Source organism: Callithrix jacchus, chromosome X, assembly GCF_049354715.1.
Source record: "Callithrix jacchus isolate 240 chromosome X, calJac240_pri, whole genome shotgun sequence".
Classification (NCBI taxonomy): domain Eukaryota; kingdom Metazoa; phylum Chordata; class Mammalia; order Primates; family Cebidae; genus Callithrix; species Callithrix jacchus.
The window spans coordinates 49,405,737-49,432,119 of NC_133524.1; the positions used below are offsets into that span (position 1 = coordinate 49,405,737).

The window sequence follows — 26,383 nt, forward strand, 5'->3', positions numbered from 1 at the left end:
CTTGCCTTAGAAATAGGGACTTACAGCCAGTCCCAGCCACACCCACAGCCTAGGCTGAGAAGGCAAGAAAACTAATAGGAAGTATCCTCACCAGGCCTGTTTTCCCATTTGTGTCATTTGCCTGACTGGGGATGGGGGGAGGTCCAGGTTTAACTTGAATGTGGTGGTCATGGTAGCTTCTTGGCAGAAGGGGTGCCTGCCATTGACCAGAGGTGGGAAATTGAAGGACAGTCTGGGAGTTGGATTTCTCCCATGTGGTGAGAATTACTTTGGCAGCTCAAGAGAATGGAGGCTGAGGTTTCCAGGACTTTTCTTCATGGCCACCTTATGATCCCAAGTTGACACCACAGCCCCACCCAGTTAAGAAGAGGAGGAATGGGAAAGGGCTGGGGCTGCCCTGTATTAAGAGCCCTCTAGATGGCCCACCCACAACCTCTACTGCCCTCTCATTAGTCAGGACTGTGCATGAGGTTGCCATAGCTGCAAGGGAGCCTGGGAAATGTGTAGCTTGACAGGCAGCAGCCTCCAGTCAGGGGCTCTCTTCCCTGACAGAATGACCCTTCCTCTCTGTCAGTGTCCTCTTTTCTCCCAACCTACCAAAAAACAGCTGAGGCAGCACAGCCTCAAGAGCTTTGCCATCCTGGTCAAAATCACCCCCACCCCCACCTCCCTACACACACACACACACACACCACAGGAGGCGCTGCAGGGACACAGGGAGGTCTGGCTGCCGTCTGCACACCCCTAGAGGCCGCTGTGGCACCCACATGTCTGCACGCAAGCCACCTTTGGGGCACGACCCCGTGCTCCCCCAGGGGGCAGGGTCACCGCGTTGCGGGGGTGGGGGGGGGCCGGCCTGAGGAGCCGAGGGAGGGCCACTGCACAAAGCCACTCCCCCACCCGCTGCCTGTGGGCCCCCGGAGAGCAGCATCGCCCCCCGCCAGGCCTGTCAGAGCGTCCCAGCGCACCATCCTCACGGACACAGGTGAGCGAGGCGCCCGTGCCCCGGCCCCCGCCAGGTCTGGGAGTCTTCCCCACGCCGGCTTTGAGGGACACTCCCCCAAGCGCCAAGCCTTCAGGCGAGCGGCTCCTCAGGCATGTCGGCGCTGGGCTGGAAGCCGGGCCGCCTCACCCGCAGTCGGGATGGGTCTCGACGGGACGCCTAGGCTACGCTGCTCACACCGAGCCCGAAGTGGAGTCCTGGTTTCAGGGAACCCTCTGCACTCTGAGTTTTGCACCTCACCCGGCCTCATCCGGGAAAGCGCGACTTGGTGAGGCCAACCTAACCCCGGGTCCCGACCCCTCAGCGCGCCGGCCTGGGTGAGCTGGGCAAACCCCCATAACCTGGTCCCAGCGGCTCCGAGCACGTGGCCACCGGGACCTGCCAGAGGCTCCACGCCACTTAAAATGACCGAGAGGAGCCAGGACCCCCGGCCGGTCCCCTCGGCACGCACCTCTGCGCCTCGCGGCTCCTCCCCGAGAGCCGGGCTTTGGGGACCAGGGCCGTGGTCTCCCGACGCGTCGCGGGGACTGGGCGAGTGTGGCCCCGACCCGCCGGGAACCTGGGGTGGAAGCTGTGCTTGGCCGCTTGGTCCGGTCCCGGGTTCCCCTTCCTCACCGTTGGTAACCCCAGACTCCAGCCGCTTGGACCCCGATTTAGGAGGCAGCCTCAAATCCGCCTCTGCCTCCTGACCCATCCCTAAATATGGCCAGGCGCGGTGGCTCACGCCTGTAATCCCAGCACTTTGGAAGGCCGAGGCAGGTGGATCACCAGCCTGACCAACATGGTAAAGCCCCATCTCTATTAAAAATACAAAAATTATCCAGGCATGGTGGTGCACGCCTGTAATCCCAGCTACTCGGGAGGCTGAGGCAGGAGAATCGCGTGAACCCGGGAGGCAGAGGTTGCTGTGAGCCGAGATCGCGCCACTGCACTCCAGCCTGGGTGACAGAGCGAGCGAGACTCCGTCTCAAAAAAAAAAAAAGATGGCCGACACTCCTACAGGACCCCCAGAAGCCTAACTCTACCTCCATGTGCGCTGCCGCCTCGCCCCTCCCCCGTCCTCCAGGTCTTCTTCCTGTCCCCAACCGTCGGAGATCCCCAAAGCTCCGTCCTCCGCTTCCTGCTCTCCTCATCCCGTCCCCACCCCTCCTTCTGGGCCAGCGCCGCCAGTGACCATTCCCAGGGATACTTTAGAGCTTGAGGACGCCTCAGCCTCATCCCTATTTGGGTCCTTACCCACAACGGACCTCCGGCTCTCCAACTCCACCAAACCTCGAAACCACCATCTGCCCCCGAAACTGCCGCTGCTCTAGGCTTTCGGAGGGAAGACGTGGCAACAGCCATTAGGGTGCACTAAGCGGAGCACTTCCTGAGCCCTAGGACACCGAGGTGCATTCACTGAGTGAATGGGGATGTGCTACTAATAACTAGCACTAATTGACCACCAGCTGTGTGCCCATCCTCTTCAAACCTGCAACTTCCTTGTTCCTTACCTTGTTATTGTCTCTTTCTCTTTGCCAGAATGTAATCCTCACAAGGGCAGGGTCTGGAGTCTGTTTTGTTTACTGCCATAGCACAATGCCTGGCACGAAAGAAGATTCTTGAATTAATGAATGAAGATTAAATTATAATTTAAGGGCCCGGTGCAGTGGCTCACGCCTATAATCCCAGCACTTTGGGAGGCTGAGGCAGGTGGATTACCTGAGGTCTCTAGACCATCCTGGTCAACCTGGTGAAACCCCGTCTCTACTAAAAATACAAAAATTAGCTGAGCATGGTGGCACGCGCCTGTTGTCCCAGCTACTCGGGAGGCTGAGGCAGGAGAATTGCTTGAACCCAGGAGGTGGAGGTTGCAGTAAGCTGAGCGCGCCATTGCACTCCAGCCTGGGTAACAAGAGTGGAACTCCGTCTCAAAAAAAAAAAGTATAATTTAAAAGCCTGGCATCAACTGAGCACCTTCTGCATGCTTATCACTCACTACTAACATATAGTTCACTTTTTTTTTCTTTCTTTTCTGTTTTTGAGACGGAGTTTCACTCTTGTCACCCAGGCTGGAGTGAAGTGACGCGATCTCAACTCACTGAAACGTCTGCCTCCTGGGTTCAAGCGTCTCTCCTGCCTCAGCCTCCTGAGTTTCTGGGATTACAGGTGCCCACCACCACATCCGGCCAATTTTTGTATTTTTAGTAGAGATGGGGTTCTGCCATGTTGGGCAGGCTGGTCTCAAACTCCTGATCTCAGGCGATCGGCCTACCAAAGTGCTGGGATTACAGGGGTGAGCCACTGTGCCTGGCCCACTTTTTTATCTAGTTTGTTATCTTACACCCCGACCAGAATATAACCTTCATGGGGGCTACAGTTTGTTGTTTATTGCCCACTTCCGTGTCCTTGCCACATAGTAGGTTCCCAATAAATATATGTTGAATAATTAAATAAATAAAGACTACATTCTAATGATAATGGCTAACAGACCACATGATTTACATATTTATTTGGTTTATTGTATTATCTGCCTCTGCCTTTTAGAACATAAACCTTCAAGGGGTGGCAATGTTGAGTCCCTACTGTCTGGCAGGCACTGTGCTGGGCTGGGATTCACAGGTGACCAAAACCGGCAAAATCCTGCCCTCTCTCCGCCATGGGGAGGAACTGTTAATGGGCATGGGGATTCTCCTTGGGGTGAGGAAAACGTTCTAAAATGTAGTTATGGTGATAGTTGCACAACTTAGTGAATGTGCTAAAACCCGTTCAGTTGGACATTTTAGCTGGCTGAACTTGATGGGATGTAAACTACATCTCAATAAAGCTGTTTGAGAAATCCAGCCTTCACAATTGTCTGCTTTGAGTGAGGAGGGAAGAAGAGACAGGGGAAGGTGGGGTGGAGGGAAAGAGAAAACAGCATAAATCATGTATATATAGCATGCAAATTGGAAGGTGATCAGCACACAATAGGCATTCAATAAATGTTGAAATAATGACACCTCACTGTCTCCTTGCCCTGAAATGGTCTCCCCTAAGGTTTCCCCAATTGTCTTGCTTCTTCTCTTCCCACTTGCAGAAACTGCTGCCCACATCTCTACCCTGAGCTGCCTGCTGGGGGCATGGAGCTGCCAACAAAGTCTGGCACTTTCGACCTGGGCCTGGCCACATGGAGCCCTACCTTCCAGGGGGAAAACCACTGGGCTCAGGCACGCTGCAGGGATGTTGGCAGGCAGCTGCCTGAATACAAGGCAGTGGTGGTGGGCGCGAGTGGTGTGGGCAAGAGTGCGCTGACCATCCAGCTGAACCACCAGTGCTTCGTGGAGGACCACGACCCCACCATCCAGGATTCCTACTGGAAGGAGTTGGCCCTGGACAGCGGGGACTGCATTCTGAACGTGCTGGACACAGCAGGGCAGACCATCCATAGGGCCCTGCGTGACCAGTGCCTGGCTGTCAGTGATGGTGTGCTGGGCGTCTTTGCTCTTGATGACCCCTCGTCTCTGATCCAGCTACAGCAGATATGGGCTGCCTGGGGCCCTCACCCTGCCCAGCCCCTTGTCCTTGTGGGCAACAAGTGTGACCTTGTGACCACCGCTGGAGATGCTCATGCTGCTGCCGCAGCCCTCGCACACAGCTGGGGTGCCCACTTTGTGGAGACCTCAGCCAAAACACGTCAAGGTGTGGAGGAGGCCTTTTCCCTGCTGGTCCATGAGATCCAGAGAGTCAAGGAAGCCATGGCAAAAGAAGCCAGGGCAAGTTCCTGTGTGGAGAAGACCCGGCGCCAGAAGGCCACCTGCCACTGTGGCTGCTCTGTGGCCTGAAGGTCTTGGCCAAGAAATGTAGACCTTCCCCAGGCCAGGGTGATTGTTGCTTGACTTGAGACCTCTGAAGCAACCAGCTTTGAGGGACACATTCCATATACCAGGGAAAGATGGACATCTCTCTTGTTTTCACTTGGTGAGGGGCTTTTTGGTAACACAGGAGTACCTAGTGTTGCTTTTGTTATGTGAAGTTGAGAGATTTTGTGCAAAATTAAATAAATGGTGTTTTGGCTTTCAAAGCTGCCTCTGTTCCAAGTGTTACGTGGGTGGGAGTGAGACTGGGTAGAATGTTACTTGAGTTGTGAGAATTCTTTCATTCAAGAAATTCAGGGGGAGCCCACTGTGTGACAGGCTCCGCTTTGGATACAAAGGAGGTAGAGGCAAACAAGACACTTAAAAACCTGACCTTATAGATATGACATGATGCTAGACAGTGATACAGGCTACGTATTAAAGGCAGGTGAAGGAATAGGCTGACAGGTCAAGGAAAGCCTTCTTGAGAGTAGATGACATCTGGACAAAAACTTGGAGATATCCAGGGGCAGAGGGACTGGCCAGTGCAAAGCCCGTGGCCATAAATTAGCTGCCACCATGGCAACCCTCAGTATCTCCAGGGCCTGGTGCAAGAGTACAGGTAGGCCTCTATACTATATAACTAAATATGTGAACATTTAGACATTACTAATCAAGTTTTACAAAGTAAATGAAATACACCCTATCCCCCTACTTTGGCAAATACACCATTAGTGACCTGGATGCTCAGGCTCCAATTTCTCAGCCTTCTCAGTTCCCAGCCAGAATGTGCCTGTCTGCCAGAGTGTGCCTGTATGGGGACCTCCTGACCGCCCCCCCCCCGCCCCCGTGCTCAGCCCCCTCCCTTTCTCTCACCCACATCAGGAGGTGCTCATGTGTGCCTGCAACGTCTCAGCCAGCACCTCAAGCTCTACTCATGTGACTCACAAAGCCACCCCTTGGCCCTCAGGAAGATGGACCCTTGGAAGATGATGGTGCAGGCCCTGAAAGTGGCCTCTAAGCCTGGGATCCCCATACCCAAGTGAGGTCTAAAAGGGGGACACAAGATCTGCGTGGGCACTGCCATTGTCCATGTGGATGCCTTCCCCTCCACCCCTAGGAGAGTCATAGACTGAGCAAGTGATGGTTCTAAAGTGCAGGACCCAGGATAGGGGCTCCTCTCCCTTAGTCAAAGGGCCACCACGACAGCGGGCATCACCGGCCCCTAGAAACTGCCACAAACACAGACAAGCACAGAGCTGCTTCAGATCATGTTTATTGTGGGGCCGGGGGTAGGGATTTCCGGGTGGGAAGGCTGGCTGGCCGGGGAAAGTTGCTCTGAACGTGCTGGTGGGGAGCAGTGCGGGTGGTGGGATGGCGGGGGCACTCCTGGGTCCCACGGTGGACGGGATCCGGGCTGTGCTCAGGGTGGCAAGAGGCGGCGTGCAGGCATCTGGGGCGCCGGGGTCTCCAGGCGTTTCACGCGCAGCAGTGCCCCCAGAACGCCCTCAGGGGGCACCTCGGAGCCCACATCCTGGTCGGCAGCGCGGCGGAAGCGGCGCGGCGCTGCCACCCCCTCGGAGTCCGCGCTACCTGCAAGAATCCGTCCCAGCAAGTACCTGCAGGACGCAGCGCAATGCAGTGAGGCTGTGTCCGCTGTGAGGCGTTCCCCATCCCCTCCCCCGGGGCCAGGCATCCTTGCCCCTATTCCATGGAGCCAGGACCTCTCTCCTAGGGCCCCAGGACTTAGGGGTTCACACTCCACGAGGGATGCAGGCGTCCCAGTTCCTCGCCCTAGACCTCCTCGGACGCAGGCGCCCGATCCCTCCCCAACCCCTGCCGGGCACCTCAGCAGCTCAGGGTCCACGTCGGGTGTCTCGTCGCCGGCGTCCTCGGCATCCGGGCCCGCGGGGCCGTCGTCGTAGACCGGGGGCCGGGATCGGAGCGCCGCGGCGGGGACAGGCGCCGGGACAAGCTGGGCTGCGAGGGCCGCAGGGTCAAGGCGGGCGCGGAGCAGGGCGCGTGCGAGCTGCGCTGCCGGCGCGTCGGGGTCGTCGTCCAGGCCCAGAGTCGGGTCAGAGTTGCGGGGGGCGCCCCAGACGCGCAGCATCTGCGCCAGGACGCGCGCCTGCTGATCCTCAGCCTCCTGCGCCTCGGCCCGCGCCCGCTCTTGCCGTTCGGCCTCCAGCAGATGCGCCAGCGCCCTCGCCAGTTCCTGCACGGCCCCCGCCGCCTCGCCTCGGGGCACTGACCGCCGGAAGCGGCGGGGAGCGCCAGTCTCAGCTAGGGGTGGAGACGCTGCGCTTAGGCCGCGGGGCTCCTGCGGGGAAAATGAGGTGGGGGAAAAGAGGTTGTCAGCGTCGGTCGAGCCAGGGACTCCCAGCCCGGGAATCTCCGTGGACCTCAAACATCCCAGATGCCACCAAAAGCAGACACGCCTAAAGCCACTGGAAACCCCCAAATATCTCCAGCCACACCTAAGATCACCAAAGACCCCCAGACACCACCCCACCCTCACACCACAGCGCACCAGTGATCCCTTGGTGATGCTCATAATTCCTCCCTCCCCATCCTCATTCCTGGAGACCGGGTTTCTTCATAGAAGTGGTGATGGTAGATATGACAGTTACAGATTTTTCCATATTAATATTGTGGACTATAGGAACTATATGAATAAACTTATTCATATATCATTTTGCATGTATACAAGTTCATCTGTAGAATAAATTATCCAATGACAAATTTTCAGTTCAAGCAGTTTTGAAACCATTTCCACAAGTTTAAAGAACTAAAAGAGGGTACCAATAATCTGAGCAAGGAATGAAAGATAAAAATGCCCTAAGTGCATGCAAAAAAAAGAAAAAGAAAAAGAAATGACCATGAAGGTTTGGAAAAGAAACATACAGGCCACATAGAAATGTGTTTAAAAGGAGGCCGGGCGCGGTGGCTCACGCCTGTAATCCCAGCACTTTGGGAGGTCGAGGCGGGTGGATCACGAGGTCAAGAGATCGAGACCATCCTGGTCAACATGCTGAAACCCCGTCTCTACTAAAAATACAAAAAATTAGCTGGGCATGGTGGTGCGTGCCTGTAATCCCAGCTACTCAGGAGGCTGAGGCAGGAGAATTGCCTGAACCCAGGAGGGGGAGGTTGCCGTGAGCCGAGATCGCACCATTGTACTCCAGCCTGGGTAACAGGAGCGAAACTCCGTCTCAGAAAAAAAAAAAGAAAGAAATATGTTTAAAAGGAGTGATGCCTGCAACACAAATAGTCAATAAAAGAGTAGTACACAGAAGATACAGAGAATTCCTAAAAAGTAGTAAGAGAAAAGCAAACTCATACTGAATTAGAAAAAATTCATGATCACCTATTTCACAAAAATGATTACTAAACATATGAAAAATTGTGCCAGGTGTAGTGGTTCATGCCTGTCATCCCAGCACTTTGGGAGGCCAAGGCAGGAAGATCACTTGGGTCCAAGAGTTAAAGACCAGCCTAGTCAACATAGCAAGACCTATCTCTACAAAAAACAAAACAAAACAAAAAAATCAGCTGGGCACACGCCCATAGTCCCAGCTAATTGGGAAGATGAGGTGGGAGGATCCCCTGACTCCAGGAACTCAAGGTCACAGTGAGCTCAGATCACACCACTACACTCCAGCCTGCATGACAGAGGAAGACCCTGTCTCTATGAAACAGAAAATTAAATTAAAAACCTCATTAGTAATCACGGAAAAGTAAATTAAAATGCCAGTGAGATACTATGCATAATATCATCAAAAGATTGACCCAAGTCAAAAAGTATGATAATATAATTGATATGAATGCAGAAAAATGGGAACTCTCATACTATGCTGGTGAGAATTAAACTGGCAAAGTACTTTGAAGAGCGGCTTAACATCTAAAAAGATGCGTACATCTTATGACCCACTCCTGGGATGTTACGCCCCAGAGTAGTTTTGGCACATATACTACTGGTCACAAGTTCGTGAAAGATGATGACAGCACTGTTCATAATAGCTTAAGTGGGGGAGGAGAAAAGCCTGGAAACAACCCAATGTCCACTGACAAACTGAGAATGCATATATAAATCATAAATCATGACGTCCTCATAGGATATATCATGCAGCAATAAAAATAAATGAATTATAGCCACATACATAGACTGGGATGAATCTCAGGACCAAAGTAGAGCCAAAAAGAAAAAAGAAATGCAAGTTCCCGAATTTCACTGCAGACTTCCTGAGACTACCAGACACCCTGAGGACTTCCTAGTGACCCCTAGTGACTGCAAGGAACCAGTCACCCAGTATGATTCCATTTTGATGTTCAAAAGCAGGAAAAACTAAACAATGGATTGTTTTGAGAGCTACACATATGTGATAAGCTACAAACAAAAGTAAGGGATTAATGGACAGAAGATACAGAATAAGGACTATGGGGGTGTAGGGGCTGCCATGGGGAAGGGCACACAGGGGCTTCTAACTCTTGGTCAGGCTCTATTTATTCAGCTTAGTGATTGTACACGGGGCAGTTATTTTGTCATCATTTACACTGTACATTTAAATTAAACACATTCTTACACGGATATAAGGTAACTGTTTTTGTAAATTCCCATCTTTGATACAGACAGTATTGAAGAACCAGAGGAGGATGCCTCTGCAAGTGCCCTTGCTTGGCGCCCCCCACTCCTCAGTCACCCTGGGGTATCACACTCACCAGCAATCACAGCCTCACACACACTCATGAAGACTGACAGACCTGGAGATGTCACAAATGCAACCCAACACTGCCACAGCCACATGCAAGGACCTGCACACATTCACATCCGCAGCTGCTCCTGCAGTTACACTCGCCAAGCCACCCAGGTGCAAGGCCATGCACCATCCTTAAAGACACAATGCAGCAGAGACATCATGGCTCCTCTCCTCACGATGACACAGCTCCACAAAGAAACAGGGAGAAACAGCCTCAAGGACATCCATACGAAATCCCAGGCACTTGGTCCAACAGAACCACTACGGGAATGTGGACCTGGAGATGCGAAGATCACTCCCTCTCAAGCAAAATCGAAATCACACACACACGCGCGCGCGCGCGTGCACACACACAGAGAGAGACAGAGAGAGAGGGAAGAGGGAGAGACACGCCCATAGGACATGCCACCGCACATATAAGGATTCACAAATAAATACACGGTGTCACTGAGAAAACAATCGGCCCCACAAAAGAATCGCGCCAAGAAGCATCCCAGTATCACACACACTACATACCCAGACACACCACGGCACCTTTGTAGGACACTTGGAAGCGCTCAAACCAAAGAACACACACTTTCAAGGACACGACACCACCACACCGCTGTCCTCACATCACACGCAAACACACCGATGCGCGCGCGCCCTTTCTTAAAGCGCCCTAGTGCCGTGGACAGCGCCACAGGCACGGGGCGCGGAGAGGTGGGCAGCGCACGGCTACCGGCGGCGCCCGGGACACCACCACCCGTACGGGCAGAAACCGAGCCGGGTCTCGGGTATGCCGTCGTGGCCTGGGCGCCGACCAGTGGCCGGAGCCCAGGCCATCCTCGCCGATCTCTCCGCACGTTCTGGGAACCGGCTCGGGTGAGGGTGAGGTAGCGTAGCCCCAACCCAACCCTCGTCGGTGGCATCCTCCCCCAACCCCCACCCCGCGCCTGACTGTGGTCGCACCTTTACCAGCCGCGCGCAGAGCGCGGGGGGCGGCCGAAACAAGCCCAGCAGCAGCAGTACCAAAAGGCCGACGCCCCCGGCCCGCGGCCCCCGGAGCAGCGGCGACCCCGCCATGCTGCCCCAGCGAGCCGGGCTCCGGACGGGCGGACTGGCTGGCAAGTGCGCAGTGCCGGGGCGAGCTGGCTAGGCAGCGGCGCTCTGCGGCTGCGCATGCCCGAAACCGCCCCCCTCCTGCCTCGCCAACCCCCACCCGACGCAGGCGCATCCTCCCGGAGCTACCAGCCCCTCCAGCCCGCCGTCGCCATGGAGATGCCCAAAGGGCAAGGTGGAGAGCTGGCGGTTGCCATGGCAGTCGGAGGGCAGTTGCTGGGGCAACAGACCTCACTGTTACCGTAGCAGACAGGAAAAATTGACTCAGTGGCATGGAATGGGGGGTCTGGTCCTCATCTCTCTTCCTTGGGGAGGAGATGGACTTTTTTTGTTCATTAGATAAACCAGGCCCGGCCCTCGCCAGGGAGATGGGTTCAATCTAGGTGATGTGATCATGGACAGCTCAGTTCACCATTCTAAGGTTCAGGCTCTCAGTGGAGTAAAGGGGTTACTACTGACAGCCTCCCTTAAAGTGACCTTGGAGGTTTCAGAATGACATTCAGTAGGAGCTCAGTAAATGCTCTTTTCCATCCTCTTCTTGTCTCTTTGGTTTTTTTTTTTCCTTACAGGATCTAGCCGTGTCCTCTAGGCTGGAGGGCAGTGGCCGGAACTCCTCTCACTGCAACTTCCACCTCCCGGGTTCAAGCAATTATCACACCTCGGCCTGCTGAGTAGCTGAGACTACAGGTGCCCACCACCATGCGCCTGGCTAATTTTTGTATTTTTGTAGAGTTGGAGTTTCACCATGTTGGCCAGGTTGGTCTCCAACTTCTGAGATCAAGCAATCGGCCCTCCTCGGCCTCCCAAAGTATTGTGATCACCGGCGGTGAGCCACCGCACTCTGCTCAGTGCTTTTTTTTTTTTTTTTTTTTTTGAGACAGAGTCTCACTCTGTTGCCCAGGCTGGAGTGCAGTGGTGCGATTTTGGCTCACTGCAACCTCAATTCTCCATGCTTCAGCCTCCCAAGTAGCTGGGATTACAGGCGCCCACCACTGTGCCTGGCTAATTTTTGTACTTTTGAAAGAGATGGAGTTTCACCATGTTGGCCAGGCTGATCTTGAACTCCTGACCTCAGGTGATCCGCCCGCCTCCGCTTTCCAAAGTGCTGGGATTACAGGGGTGAACCACTGCACCTGGCCCCAGCCCAATACTTTCACCTCTCCACGGCTCTCTGTGTTTCTCTTTCTGTCCTTAGCTGCCCACAGTTCTCCCCATGTGTCTCTCCTTGTCTATGATTTTCTCTCCCTTCACCTCTACAACTCCTGTCTTGTCTCTGTCTTTATTTTACCGTCTATATCTACTTCTTTTCCATAGATAAATACATACATAGATACATATATACATAGACTTTACCCATATATTGTTCCAGGAATAAGTTCAAGCCACTAAAATGACACATCAAAGGAAACAAGATTTTGATTAAAATGTATGTATTTGGGAGGGAATGCTAACACTGGTTATCTCTGGGGAGGTAACTAATGGTTTGTTATTTTCTTCTTTACATTTTTCTCTGTTGTCTGAAAAAAAAAATGTTACAGTAGGCCGGGCTCCATGGCTCATGCCTGTTATCCCAGCACTTTGGGAGGCCGAGGCGGGTGGATACCTGAGGTCAGGAGTTTGAGACCAGCCTGGCCAACATGATGAAACGCTGTTTCTACTAAAAATGCAAAAATTAGCCAGGCGTGGTGGTGAACGCCTGTAATCCCAGCTACTCGGGAGGCTGAGGCAGGAGAATCGCTTGAACCCAGGAAGCTGAAGTTGCAGTGAACCGAGATTGTGACACTGCACTCCAGCCTGAGTGAAAAGAGCGAGACTCCGTCTCAAAAAAAAGTTACAATAAGTATGTATCTCTGTTATAATCAAATAAAAAAGAATACAGATATATTCTCCTTTTGGAATTAAAACAAAATATGAAAACATGCATAAATTTAAATGGATGAAAAGAAAGATCCATTCATGGTGCTGTGGATGTATCTATCTAACCCATTGACTCTAACTGCCTTCATCTTGTTAGCTTTACAAACAATTTTACAATGAAAACCTTTGTATACATCCCTTTGTGGACCTGAAGATCATATGAACAGGAATGGTGTCATCAAAACACACTCAAGATGGCCCCCATGATCCCTGCCACCTGACGTTCACATCCTTGCATATCCCCATCCTTGAGTTTGTCTATGACCAAGAGTGACTGACTGTATGCCATTACATATACGTAATTATATTAAAAATAAGCTTGAGGCTAGGCATGGTGGCTCATGCCTGTAATTCCAGCACTTTGGGAGGCCGAGGCGGGCGGATCACATGAGGTCGGAAGTTCGAGACCAGCCTGGCCAACATCATGAAACCACATCTCTAATAAAAATTCAAAAATTAGCCGGTTGTGGTGGCAGACACCTCTAATCCCAGCTACTCAGAAGGCTGAGACATGAAAATTGCTTGAACCCAGGAGGCAGATGTTGTAGTGAGCCAAGATTTTGCCACTGCACTCCAGCCTGAGCTAGAGAGCGAGACCCTGTCTCAAAAAATAAGTAAGTAGGGCCTGGCGCGGTGGCTCACACCTGTAATCCCAGCACTTTGGGAGGCCAAGGTCGGCGAATCACGAGGTCAGCAGTTTGAGACCAGTCTGACCAACATATCAAAACCCCATCTCCACTACAAATACAAAAATTAGCTGGGCATGGTGGTGTCTGCCTGTAGTCCCAGCTACTCAGGAGGCTGAGGCAGGAGAATTGCTTGAACTTGGGAGATGGAGGTTGCAGTGAGACAGGATCGCACCACTGCACTCCAGCCTGGGCCACAGAGCGAGACTCTGTCTCAAAACTAACTAACTAAATAAATAAATAAGGTTGAAACAAACTATGTTGTGAGAAAATACTCACACCTGTTGGCTTATTCAAGCAAGTGGTCACATTGGGAAACTTAAACTCTAGGAAATGAGGATGACTTCCAGTTGACATCCAACAAGAAACTGGAGCCCTCAGTCTTATAACTGCAAGAAACAGAATACTGCCAAGAACTCTAGTGAGTTTAAAATTGGATCCTTCCCCAAGGAAGCCTCAAACGAGACAACAGCCCTAGTGGACACCTTGATTTTCAACTTATGAGACTATAAGCAGAAAATCCAGCTAACTAAGCCACAACCTGACATCTGACTCATAGAAACCATGAGATAATTTTGCATATATATCATTAAAAAGCTGGGAACTTCGTGGAAATATTCTTATACAGCAATAAAAAACTAGTCTAAATAGGATAAATAAGATCTCTATGGAGAAAAAGGTTAAAACTCCATTAAAAGGTATAAAAGAGATCGGGCGTGGTGGCTCATGCCTGTAATCTCAACACTTTGGGAGGCCAAGGCAAGCAGATCACCTGAGGTCAGGAGTTCAAGACCCGCCTGGCCAACATGATGAAACCCCATCTCTACTAAAAATACAAAAATTAGCCAGGCATGGTGGTGTGCACCTGTAGTCCCAGCTATTCAGGAGGCTAAGACAGGAGAATTGCTTGAACCCAGGAGGCAGAGGTTGCGTGAGCTGAGATCGAGCCACTGCACTCCAGTCTGGGCGACAGAGCAAGACTCTATCTCAAAAATAGATCATCTGAATAAATGAAGACACAACTCATGTTCTTGGATGAGGTGATTTCATTTTATAAAGATGGCAAGTCTCTCCAAACTCATGTATAATTTCTATGTAATTTCAATTAAAATCCCAGCTGAATATTTTAAAGAAATTAATTAAATGTACTTTTTATTTTGTTTATTTTGTTTTTTCTTTCATCCTACTCCTTCTGTAATAAAATGTATTGTTTTGTTTGTGTAGGGTTTTGTTTTTTTTTTTTTTCAGATGGAGTCTCGCTGTGTCACCCAGGCTGGAGTGCAGTGGCATGATCTCAGCTCACTGCAAACTCTGCCTCCCAGTTTCAAGCAATTCCCTTGCCTCAGCCTCCCAAGTAGCTGGGATTACAGGCGTTCACCATCACGTCCAGCTAATTTTTGTATTTTTATTAGAGATGGGGTTTCTCCATGTTGGCCAGGCTGGTCTAAAACTCCTGACCTCATGTGATCCACCCACCTCAGCCTCCCAAAGTGCTGGGATTACAGGCAGGAGCTACCACACCTGGCCATATTTTTAAAAGTATATACGAATTCATGCAAAAATGTGTACACAAATGTTCAGAGCAGCATTATTTATGATAGCAAAAAGTGGAAACAACCCAAATGTTCATCAATAAATGAACAGATAAGTAGAATGAGGTTTCTCCATATGGTTGAATATTATTCAGCCATAAAAAGGAAGGAAGGGACGCCAGGCGTGGTGGCTCACACCTGTAATCCCAGAACTTTGGGAGGCTGAGGTGGGAAGATTACTTGAGGCCAGAAGTTCAAGACCAGTTGGCGAAACCTCATCTCTACTAAAAATATAAAGATTAGCTGGGCGTGGTTGTGCACACCTATAATCCCAGCTACTTGGGAGGCTAAGGCAGGAGAATCGCTTGAACCTGGGAGGTGTGGATTGCAGTGAGCAGAGATGTGCCACTGTACTCCAGCCTGGGCTCTGTCTCAAAAAAACCCAAAAAACAAAAAAACCAACAATGGAATGAAGTGCTGATACATGTTACAACATGGATTAATTATGTGCAAGGAAGATGATGTATTAATGAGACTGTGCACATCACAATTTATAGCTTCTGCTTAATGGAAGACCCCCATATGGAAGTAAATGATATTTGCTCTGTCTGAAATAACAAGAGGTTAAACAAACAGAATAGACAAGACTTTGAGAAATCAAAAAGAAAAAGACAGGAGCCCCGAGGACAAATTGATGAAAGATAAAACAGGCGGGGCAGGGTGCCTGTAATGCCAGCACTCTGGGAGGCCGAGGAGGGAAGATCACTTGAGGTCAGAAGTTCAAGACCAGCCTGGAGAACGTGGTGAATCCCCGTCTCTACTAAAAATACAATAATTAGCTGGGCATGGTGGTTCACGCCTGTAATCCTAACTATTCAGGAGGCTGAGACAGGAGAATCACTTGAACCCAGGAGGTAGAGGTTGCAGTGAGTCAAGATCGTGCCATTGCACTCCAGCCTGAGCGACAGAGCCAGACTCCATCTCAAAAAAATAAAAATAAATATATATCTGTAGCCTGGGCCTCTACGGATTCAAAATCCAACTGCCTCTTCAACATTCCACTTCGATGTTTAATAAGCAAAGCAATGCTAACCTCTCCAAAACTGAGTTACTGATTTACCACCTCCAACCACCTCCATCCCTGATTCCTCCCTCCACCAAAAACCCCTCCCTTAGTCTGCCCATCTCATTCAGTACTGTCACTCACTTAGCTTCTCCTGTCAAAAACCACACAGAACCCAGGCATGGTGGAGCGCACCTGTATTCCCAACTTCTTGGGAGGCTGAGGTGGGAGAATCACTGGAGGCCCGGACTTTGAGGCTGAAGTGAGTTATGATTTCGCCACTGCACTCCAGCCTAGGTAACAGAGTGAGACCCTGACTCTGAAAAACAACCAAAAAACAAAAAAACAGCCAGCCATGGGGGCTCACTTGTGTAATCCCAGAACTTTGTGAAGCCAAGGTGAGAGGACCCCAGGAGTTCAAGACCAGCCTGGGAACATAGTAAGACCCCTCTCTACATACATACATACATACGTACATACATACACACATAAATGCCAGGCGTGGTGGCACAATTTGTAGTCCCAGGTACTTGGGAGGCTGAGGTGGGAGGATCGCTTGGACCCAGGAGGTCAAGGCTGCAGTGAGCTGAGATGTCGCCACTGCACTCCAGCCTGAGTAACAGAGGGAGACCCTGTCTCAAAAGATAAAAAACCAGCCAGGCGAGGTAGCTCACGCCTGTAACCGCAGCACGTTGGGAGGCTGAGGTGGGTGGATCACCTGAGGTCGAGAGTTCAAGACCAGCCTCACCAACATGGAGAAACCCTGTCTCTGTATTAAAAATACAAAAATTGGCCAGGCGCGGTGGCTCAAGCCTGTAATCCCAGCACTTTGGGAGGCTGAGGCAGGTGGATCAAGAGGTAAAGAGATCAAGACCATCCTGGTCAACATGGTGAAACCCGGTCCCTACTAAAAATACAAAAAATTAGCTGGGCATGGTGGCGCGTGCCTGTAATCCCAGTTACTCAGGCGGCTGAGGCAGGAGAATTGCCTGAACCCAGGAGGCGAAGGCTGTGTGGTGAGCCGAGATCACGCCATTGCACTCCAGCTTGGGTAACAAGAGCGAAACTCCATCTCAAACAAAACAAAACAAAAATTAGCAGGGGTGGTGGCACATGCCTGCAATCGCAGCTACTTGGGAGGCCGAGGCAGGAGAATCACTTGAACCCGGGAGGCAGAGGTTGCAGTGAGCTGAGATCGTGCCACTGCACTCCAGCCTGGACAACAAGAGTGAAACTCCATCTCAAATAAAGAAAGAAAAAACCACCTAAGTGAACTTTTTCCTCAGTCTTGCCTTTGTGTCCCTAGGAATTGCTTTTTGTTGTTGTTGCTTCTTCTGACGAGAATCAGGAGGATTTTTTGTTGTTTTGTTTTTTCGGGTTTTTTTTCCTAGCCCATAATCAGTGATGATTGGCCTTGGGCCAAAATATGAAGACATGAAGTTACACAAGCACCCGAGTTCTGGAACCTTGCAATTCACATGTAATCTTCTCAGTCTGAGGCAGTGCCTCTTCCAGAACAGCACCTGCATCTAATGGCAACGCATGTGTTCATCTTTCTAAATAACACAATTTTACCAGGGGAATTTGCGAATTGAAGCAACCACTTTGAGAAACTTTTGAAAAACAAGATTGTTCATTTGAAAGGTGCCTCAGAACAAAATGGGAAGAAATCCACACGAAGACAGTGTTTGTCTTATCTGTCTCAAAGAGAGAAATCATTTTGTTTAACATAGGAGAGACCCTTCTTGTCATTTGTGTATTTGGGGATGTGCAGTGCTGACTTTTTAATAGTAGGCCTTGATAACATTGCCAAAGGCTTGAATTATTGTTTAAACTAGCTGTGTTGGCCAGCACGGTGGCACACACTGTAATCCCAGCATATTGGGAGGCTGAGGTTGGCGGGTCACTTGAGCTCAGGAGGTTGAGGCTGCACTGAGCTGTAACAGCACCACTGCAGTCTAGCCTGGATTGCAGAGTGAGACCTTGTCTCAAAAATATCATAATAAGCTGGGCACTGTGGCTCACGCCTGTAATCGCAGGTCTTAGGGAGGCAGAGGCAGAGGCAGAAGGATAGCTTGAGCCCGGGAGTTTGAGACCTGCCTGGGTGATATAGCAAGACCCCGTCCTCCACAAAAAAGAAAAAAACAACAAAAAAACATAATAAATAAAATAAAATAGACCAGATGTAATAACTCTTTTGTGTATGTTTATGTCAAAGTGGGTTTTCCTGCAATCAAAATTTCTCCTCTGTCTTTTCAGAGGGAACCTAACAAGCCTTTAATAATAATAATTCTTTTTTTTTTTTTGAGGCGGAGTCTCCCTCTGTTGCCCAGGCTGGTGGGATTTCAGGTCACTGCAACCTCTGCCTCCCAGGTTCAAGAGATTCTCCAGCTTTAGCCTCCTGAGTAGCTCAGATTTCAGGCACCCATCCCAACACCCAGCTAATTTTTAAATTTTTAGTAGAGATGGGGTTTCACCATGTTGACCAGGCTGGTCTCAAACTCCTGACTTCAAGTGATCCACCCAGCTCAGCATCCCAAAGTGCTAGGATTACAGACGTGAGCCACCACGCCTAGCTTAATAATGATAATTTTGTGTCCATCTGAACGCAGCTCCTTCTCCTTTTATTTCTAATTGTCTCCATCTCTTTTTCGCTCTCTTAGGAAACTTTAAATATTATCTGGTTAAAAAAAAAAAAACAACCAGGATACACTGGGTAGGGTACACTGGCTCACGCCTGGAATCCTAGCACTTTAGGAGGCTGAGGCGGGAGGATCTTTTGAACCTGGGAGATCAAGGCTGCAGTAAGCTATGACTGCATCACTGCACTTCAGTCTGGGCAACAGAGCAAGATCTTGTCTCAAAAAAAAACAAAAAACATTTCAGTCATATCTAGTCCAGAAAAACATCAATGACATCTAAGACAAAGAAAGAGGCCTGGTGCAGTGGCTCATACCTGTAATCCCAGCACTTTGGGAGGTTGAGGATTGCTTGAGCCCAGGAATTCAAGACCAGCCTAGGTGACATGGCAAAACCCAGTCTGTACAAAAAAATTTAAAAATCAGCTAGGTGTGCTGTTGGGCACCTGTAGTCCCAGCTACTCAGGACGTTGAGGTGGGAGGATCACTTGAGCCCTGGGAGGTGGAGGTTGCAGTGAGCGGAGATGGTGCCACTGCACTCCAGTCTGGGTGATAGAATGACACTGTCTCAAAAAAAAAATTGTGAACTCTTGGAATTGTATTTATATAAAATCCTTCATTACAAGCATTATGAGATAAAAGAGGAAAGTCCTTAATACTAAGACAAAAGAAGACCTTTGACCTGAATTAATTTTTTTAATTAAAAAAACTTGGTGTGTGTGTGTGTGGGGGGGTTTTTTTTGTTCTAAAAAAAACTTTTTAAAAAAAATTATTGGAGAGGACAGGGTCTCACTCTGCCACCCAAGCTGGAATGCAGTGGCATGATCTCAGCTAACTGCAACATCCACCTCTCCGGCTCAAGCAATCCTTCCACCTCAGCCTCACAAGTAGCTTCGATTACAGGTGTACAACACCACACCCGGCTTTTCATATTTCTTGTAGAATTTTTGCCACATTGGCCAGGCTGCTTTTGAACTGCTGAGCTCAAGTGATCCACTCATCTCAGCCTCCTAAAGTGCTGGGATTTCTGGCCATGTCAGGCCAGAAAAGTGTATATTTAAAACGAGTTGGCCAGACGCGATGGCTCATGCCTGTAATCCCAGCACTTTGGGAGGCCAAATCGAGCAGATCACTGAAGGTCAGAAGTTCAAGACCAGCCTGACCAACATGGCAAAACCCCATCTCTACTAAAAATATGAAAATTAGGCTGGGTGCAGTGGCTCATGCCTGTAATCCCAGCACTTTGGGAGGCAGAGGTAGGTGGATCACCTGAGGTCAGGAGTTCAAGACCAGCCTGGCCAACATGGTGAAACCCCGTCTCTACTAAAAAGAATATAAAAATTAGCCAGGCGTGGTGGCAGGTGCCTGTAATCCCAGCTACTCAGGAGGTCGAGGCAGGAGAATCGCTTGAACCCGGGAAGCAGAGGTTGCAGTGAGCTGAGATCGTGGCATTGCACTTCAATCGGCAACAAGAGTTAGACTGCGTCTCAAAAAAAAAAAAAATCCTGTGCACCTAGACAATTTCTAAGAAACAAATACAAAACACTAGCTGCTAAACATAGTTGTTTCTTTTTTTTGTTTTGTTTTGTTTGTTATTTTGGTTTTTTGAGACGAAATCTTCATCTGTCACCCAGGCTGGAGTGCAGTGGCACGATCTAGGCTCACTGCAACCTCGGCCTCCCCGGTTCAAGCGATTCTCCTGCTTCAGTCCGCAGAGTAGCTGGGAATACAGTTGTGCACCTCCATGCCCAGCTAATTTTTGTATTTTTAGTAGACGAGGGGTTTCAACCTGTTGGCCAGGATGGTCTTGCTCTCCTGACTTCATGATCCACCCGCTTCAGCCTCCCAAAGTGCTAGGATTACAGGTGTGAGCCACCACACCTGGCCAAGATAGTTTTATCTTAATTTCTCAGAATACTTACAAATTAACAAAGTATGCAGATGCACTTGCATGCTATATGTTATTTTTCGTTATTTAAAATTGTGAAAAATATATGCAATGAGTATTCGTGAAAAAAAAAAAAGCTAAACAATTCTTGGTTTCCTGTAGTTTAGCTTTCCTTTCTGCCTGGAGAAAAGAAAAATTGCTTACTTTGGTTTAAGATACAATAATCAGCTGGGCGAGGTGGCTCATGCTTATAATCCCAGCACTTTAGGAGGCTGGCAGATCACTTGAGCCTCAGGACTTGGAGACCAGTCTGGGCAACATGGCAAGATCGCATCTCTATTTATTTTTTATTTTTTTTATTATTTTTTTAAATTGAGGTGCTTTTGTGTAAAAGATCCCATCTCTATTTAATTTTTTTTTAAAGAGATAAAAATTTGTTGTATATTTAATTTTTTGAAACAGAGTCTTGCTCTGAAGCCAGGCTGGAGTACAGTGGCAAAATCTTGGCTCACGGCAACCTCTGCCTACTGGGTTCCAGTGATTCTCCTGCCTCAGCCTCCCAAGTAGCTGGGATTACAGGGGCCTGCCACTACACCCAGCTAATTTTTATAATTTTTAAATTTTTAATAGAGACAGAGTTTCACCATGTTGGCCACCCTGGTCTCGAACTCTTGACCTCAAATGATCCTCCTGCCTCGGCCTCTCAAAGTGTTAGGTTTACAGGCGTAATCCATGGCATCTGGCCTGTCATATATTTAAAAGTAACTAAAAGAAAACAAAAAAGATAAAAGTAACTAAAAGAGTGGAATTGGAGTGTTCCTAACACAAATAAATGGTAAATGCTGAGGTGATGAATACCCCAATAACCTGATGTACCCCATAAATATATATACCATGTACCCATAAAAATTAAAGATTAGAAACATTTGAGATGCATGGTTGATTAGCCTAGGTAAGAAGATTTACAGATAAATACAAATATGCTACGTGAAAATGGATATGAGATTTGTTTATTAAAAAGTTATAGGGGTAGGGGCAAGGCAGCCTACAAAATTTAAAAAATAAAAATAAAAAGTTGTTACAGCATATTAGATGGTAATACTATAATACATACACAATTTTATGTACCATACTAATTGTATTTTGAAACTATGGAAGAATTTTAAATGTATTCCCTATGTGTACATTGATTTTGAGATGGAGTCTTGCTCTGTCACCCAGGCTGGAGTGCAGTGGTGTGATCTCGGCTCACTGCAACCTCCGCTTCTTGTGTTCAAGTTATTCTCATGCCTCAGCCTCCCGAGTAGCTGGGACTACAGTCACCTGCCACCACATCTGACTAATTTTTGTATTTTTTGTAGAGAGGGTTTTTACCATGTTGCCCAGGCTGGTCTGAAACTCCTGACCTCAAGTGATCTGCCTCCCTCAGCCTCCCAAAGTTCTGGGATTACAGGTGTGAGTCACTGTGCCAGACCTATATCTGTAGATTTATATTTCCATGTATAACTAACTACATACACTTATATTAATAAATTCTTTACTGGAAATTATTACATGAATAATGTACAAAAGGTATAAAATTAGAATTTGTGTTCTTTTCCTATGATTAACTAAATATTGTTTTCCTAGTTTAGTAGAGGTTTCTTTTGTCACCAAAAATAATCTTTTCAAGGCCGGGCGCGGTGGCTCAAGCCTGTAATCCCAGCACTTTGGGAGGCCGAGGCGGGTGGATCACGAGGTCAAGAGATCGAGACCATCCTGGTCAACATGGTGAAACCCCGTCTCTACTAAAAATACAAAAATTAGCTGGGCATGGTGGCGCACGCCTGTAATCCCAGCTACTTGGGAGGCTGAGGCAGGAGAATTGCCTGAACCCAGGAAGCAGAGGTTGCGGTGAGCCGAGATTGTGCCATTGCACTCCAGCCTGGGTAACAAGAGTGAAACTTCGTCTCAAAAAAAAAAAAAAAAATCTTTTCAACATATTCTTACATCTTTCTTTCTTTTTTTTTTTTTTTTTTTGAGACAGAGTTTCTCTCTGTTGCCCAGGCTGGAGTGCAGTGGCACAATCTCAGGTCACTGCAACTGCTGCCTCCTGGGTTCAAGCAATTCTCCTGCCTCAGCCTCCCGAGTATCTGGGATAACAGGCACATGCCACCATGCCCAGCTAATTTTTGTATTTTTAGTAGAGACAGGGTTTCACTATATTGGCCAGGCTGGTCTCAAACTCCTGACCTCAAGCTATCTGCCCACCTCAGCTTCTCAAAATGCTGGGATCATAGGCGTGAGCCACCGAGTCCAACCACTTAAATGATTTTTTTTTAAAGAGTTCTTCCTTCCTTTTTTTTTTTTTTTTTGAGACAGTTTCACTTTGTTGCCCAGGCTGGAGTGCAGTGGCGTGATCTTGGCTCACTGTAACCTCCATCTCCTGAGTTCAAGCAAGTCTCCTGCCTCAGCCTCCCCAGTAGCTGGGATTACAGGCATGAACCACCACACCTGGCTAATTTTCGTATTTTTAGTGGAGATGGGGTTTCCTCATGTTGGCCAGGCTAGTCTCAAACTCCTGGGCTCAAATGATTCACCAGCCTTAGCCTACCAAAGTGCTGAGATTATAGGCATGAGCCACCGTGCCCAATGAGTACTAATTTTGGGAAAAGGTTTCTAATAAACGTTGTTTACTGCTTTATTATTCTGCAGTAATTATAAATCTTTCCTGTGTTTATTTATGAAATATTTTGACTCTTCTAACAACTCTTTGTAATTTTGCTTTTCCCAAATTCGGAATAAGATTGTTAAGATGTCTTTTCTATATAAATTATTTTGGGACTTATTAAAATGATTATTAGGGCTGAGCATGGTGGCTCACACCTGTAATCTCACCACTCTGGGAGGCTAAGGTGGGAGCATTGTTTGGGCCCAGGAGGTCAAGGCTGCAGTGAGCCAGAATTATGCCACTGCACCCCAGCCTGGGAGACAGAGCAAGACTGTCTCAAAAGCAAATTTAATTTAATTTAATGGTTATTAGGCAATCAAAAGATTCCTCCTTCTCACCTTATAAAAGGAAGGGCAGCCGAAGTAATTAGGTTTATCTAGAATGCTTCACATTTTAATTAATTCAAAATTCTTATAAGTGCTGTTTGACTTATTAAACTTAGATTTTTTAAAAAACCTCCGCCTCCCCGGTTCAAGCAATTCTCCTGCCTCAGTCTCCAGAGTAGCTGGGACCACAGGTGCTACTCAAATTATTCAAATTGATTTGAATAATTAAAATTTGACTTGACAAATCAAAAAGAGAACTTATTTTTCTAGGCTAATTCTACAAAAGTAAAATATGTTCTCATAAGTGTATTTTAATGTTTATAGACTTTTTGTGTTTAAAAGAAACATAATTAGGACACAATCAAGCACAAATCCTGGTATAAGAACTGTCTACAAAAAGATGTGTTGGCTGGGAGCAGTGGCTCATGCCTGTAATCCCAGCACTTTGTGAGTCCCAGGCAGGCGGATCACAAGGTCAGGAGTTCAAGACCAGCCTGGTCAATATGGTGAAACCCTGTCTCTACTAAAAGTACAAAAAATTTAGCCGGATGTGGTGACGGGCACCTGTGGTCCCAGCTACTCTGGAGGCTGAGGCAGAGAATTGCTTGAACCGGGGAGGCGGAGGTTGCAGTGAGCGGAGATCCTACCACTGCACTCCAACCTGGGTGACAGAGTGACTCCGTCTCAAAAAAAAAAAAAAAAGTATTTCCAGGATTGGATTCTAGATGCCAGCTTCCCTTTTTGTTGATGATATGTCTAAACAAGTATCAAGACTATTGCCTCAATTACCTGGGACTCTTCCAAGGCCTATTATTTAACTTCAGTCTGATTAGATCCGCCAAGGCGTGGCCTATGAAACATGATTGCTTCCCCTTCACACTTCACTAGTCATTGCTACAACACTCTGCCGTCCTGAATGACCTAGGTGATGAGAGCCCCATGTTGCTTACCTCTGCTAGGAAACTAGCCGTACTCTGTGCACACTTGCTAGAGACTCCTTCAGCTCTCCTCGATTTAATTGTGTTGTTGGCAATGCATACTCAAAAAAAAAAAATACTAGTCAGGACTCGGTGGCTCACGTCTGTAATCGCAGCGTTTTGGAAAGCTGAAGCCAGAGGATCACTTGAGGCCAGCAGTTTAAGATCAGCCTGGGCAACATGGTGAGACCCCATCTCTACAAAAAATAAAAGCGGTCTGGTGCGGTGGCTCACGCCTATAATCCCAGCATTTTGGGAGACCGAGGTGGGTGGATCATGAGGTCAAGAGATCGAGACCATCCTGGTCAACATGGTGAAACCCCGTCTCTACTAAAAATACAAAAATTTACTGGGCATGGTGGCACGTGCCTGTAGTCCCAGCTACTCAGGAGGCTGAGGGAGGAGAATTGCCTGAACTCAGGAAGCGGAGGTTGCGGTGAGCCGAGATCGCGCCATTGCACTCCAGCCTGGGTAACAACAGCAAAACTCTGTCTCAAAAAAAAAAAAAGTAAAAACTAATATAAACTAAAGGAATTCCACTTTTTAAAAACCTTTATTATTACCATTATTATTATCGAAATAAGGTCTGGCTATGCCACCCAGGCTGGAGTGCAGTGGTGATGATCTCCACTCACTGCAACTTCTGCCTCCAGGGTTTAAGTGATTCTCCTGCCTCAGCCTCCTGAGTAGCTGGGGCCACAGGCACGCACCACTACACCCTGCTAATTTTTGTATTTTTAGTGGAGATGAGGTTTCACCATGTTGCCCAGGCTAGTCTCTAATTCCTGAGCTCGAGCGATCCACCTGCTTTGGCCTCCCAAAGTGCTGGGATTACAGGCATGAGCCACCACACCCAACCCCCTTTTTTTTTTTTTACTTTTTTATATCCTAGGAGTAGGGAGAATTTCACTTCCGAGTATACAGCCAAAATAATTGAAAGCAGGAACATAAAGAGATATATATACACCTATGTTCAGAGTAGCATTATTCACAATGGCCAAAATGTAGAAGCTACTCATGTTCATTGATGGATGAGTGGATAAGCAAATGTGGTATATACATACAATAAAATTATTGAGCCTTAAAATGGAAGGACATTGGCCAGGCGCGTGGCCCAGCACTTTGGGAGGCCGAGGTGGGCGGATCACCTGAGGTTGGGAGTTCAAGACCAGCCTGACCAACATGGAGAAACCCCGTCTCTTAAGAAAAAAAAAAAAAAGGAAGGACATCATTTTGGCACATGTCAATATGAACAAACCTTGAGGACATTATGCTAAGTGAAATAAGCCAGTCACAAGACAAATTCTGTATGATACAACTTATACGAGGTCCTTAGAGCAGTCAAATTCAGAGAGACAGAGAGTAGAATGGTGGTTTCTAGGGTTTCAGGAGGAGGGAATGGGGTTTATCACTTAATAGGTGTAGAGTTTCAGTTGTGGAAAATCAAGAGTTCTGGAGATTGATGTTGGTTGTACTTACACAATCCAAAAATGCCGGGCATGGTGGCTCACGCCTGTAATCTCAGCATTTTGGGAGGCTGAGGCCAGCAGATCACTTGAGGTCAGGAGTTTGAGACCACCCTGGCCAACATGGTGAAACCCCATCTCCACTAAACATACAAAAAATAGCTGGGCATGGTGGCACATGCCTGTAGTCCTAGCTACTTGGGAGGCTGAGGCAGGAGAATCGCTCAATCCCGGGAGGAAGAGGTTGCAGTGAGCCAAGATCACGCCACTGCACTCCAGCCTGGGCAACAGAGAAAGACTCAGTCTCAAAATATATAGATGGATATATAGATATATAGTTATAAATATATAAATTAGTTCATATGGCTAAATTAATTGCCCTTGCCTAGATCAGCCAGCTGACAGAAAATAGAAGTTGCATATATTAATAATGATATAAAGATATATGATTTTGGGTCAGTCCATGACTTTGAAATGTTTTATGAACAAAAAGATTATCTGAG

General features: G+C 48.3%; 2 protein-coding genes across 2 annotated transcripts; one reads left to right on the top strand and one right to left on the bottom strand.

Moving 5' to 3' along the window:
* The first annotated feature begins 846 nt into the window (after positions 1 to 846).
* Positions 847 to 4,945, top strand: ERAS (ES cell expressed Ras). The gene is made up of 2 exons (XM_078363190.1): positions 847 to 985; positions 4,062 to 4,945. Exon 2 carries the CDS (start codon positions 4,105 to 4,107, stop codon positions 4,804 to 4,806), a length of 702 nt encoding a protein of 233 aa, XP_078219316.1. The 5' UTR covers positions 847 to 985; positions 4,062 to 4,104; the 3' UTR covers positions 4,807 to 4,945.
* A 1,133-nt stretch (positions 4,946 to 6,078) lies between these two features.
* Positions 6,079 to 10,689, bottom strand: PCSK1N (proprotein convertase subtilisin/kexin type 1 inhibitor). Its single transcript, XM_035287692.3, has 3 exons — positions 10,527 to 10,689; positions 6,666 to 7,138; positions 6,079 to 6,437 (listed from the first exon to the last, which is right to left on the bottom strand). The coding sequence occupies exons 1-3, from the start codon at positions 10,638 to 10,640 to the stop codon at positions 6,242 to 6,244; spliced, it is 783 nt and encodes a 260-aa protein (XP_035143583.1). The 5' UTR covers positions 10,641 to 10,689; the 3' UTR covers positions 6,079 to 6,241.
* Between the last annotated feature and the right edge of the window lie 15,694 nt (positions 10,690 to 26,383).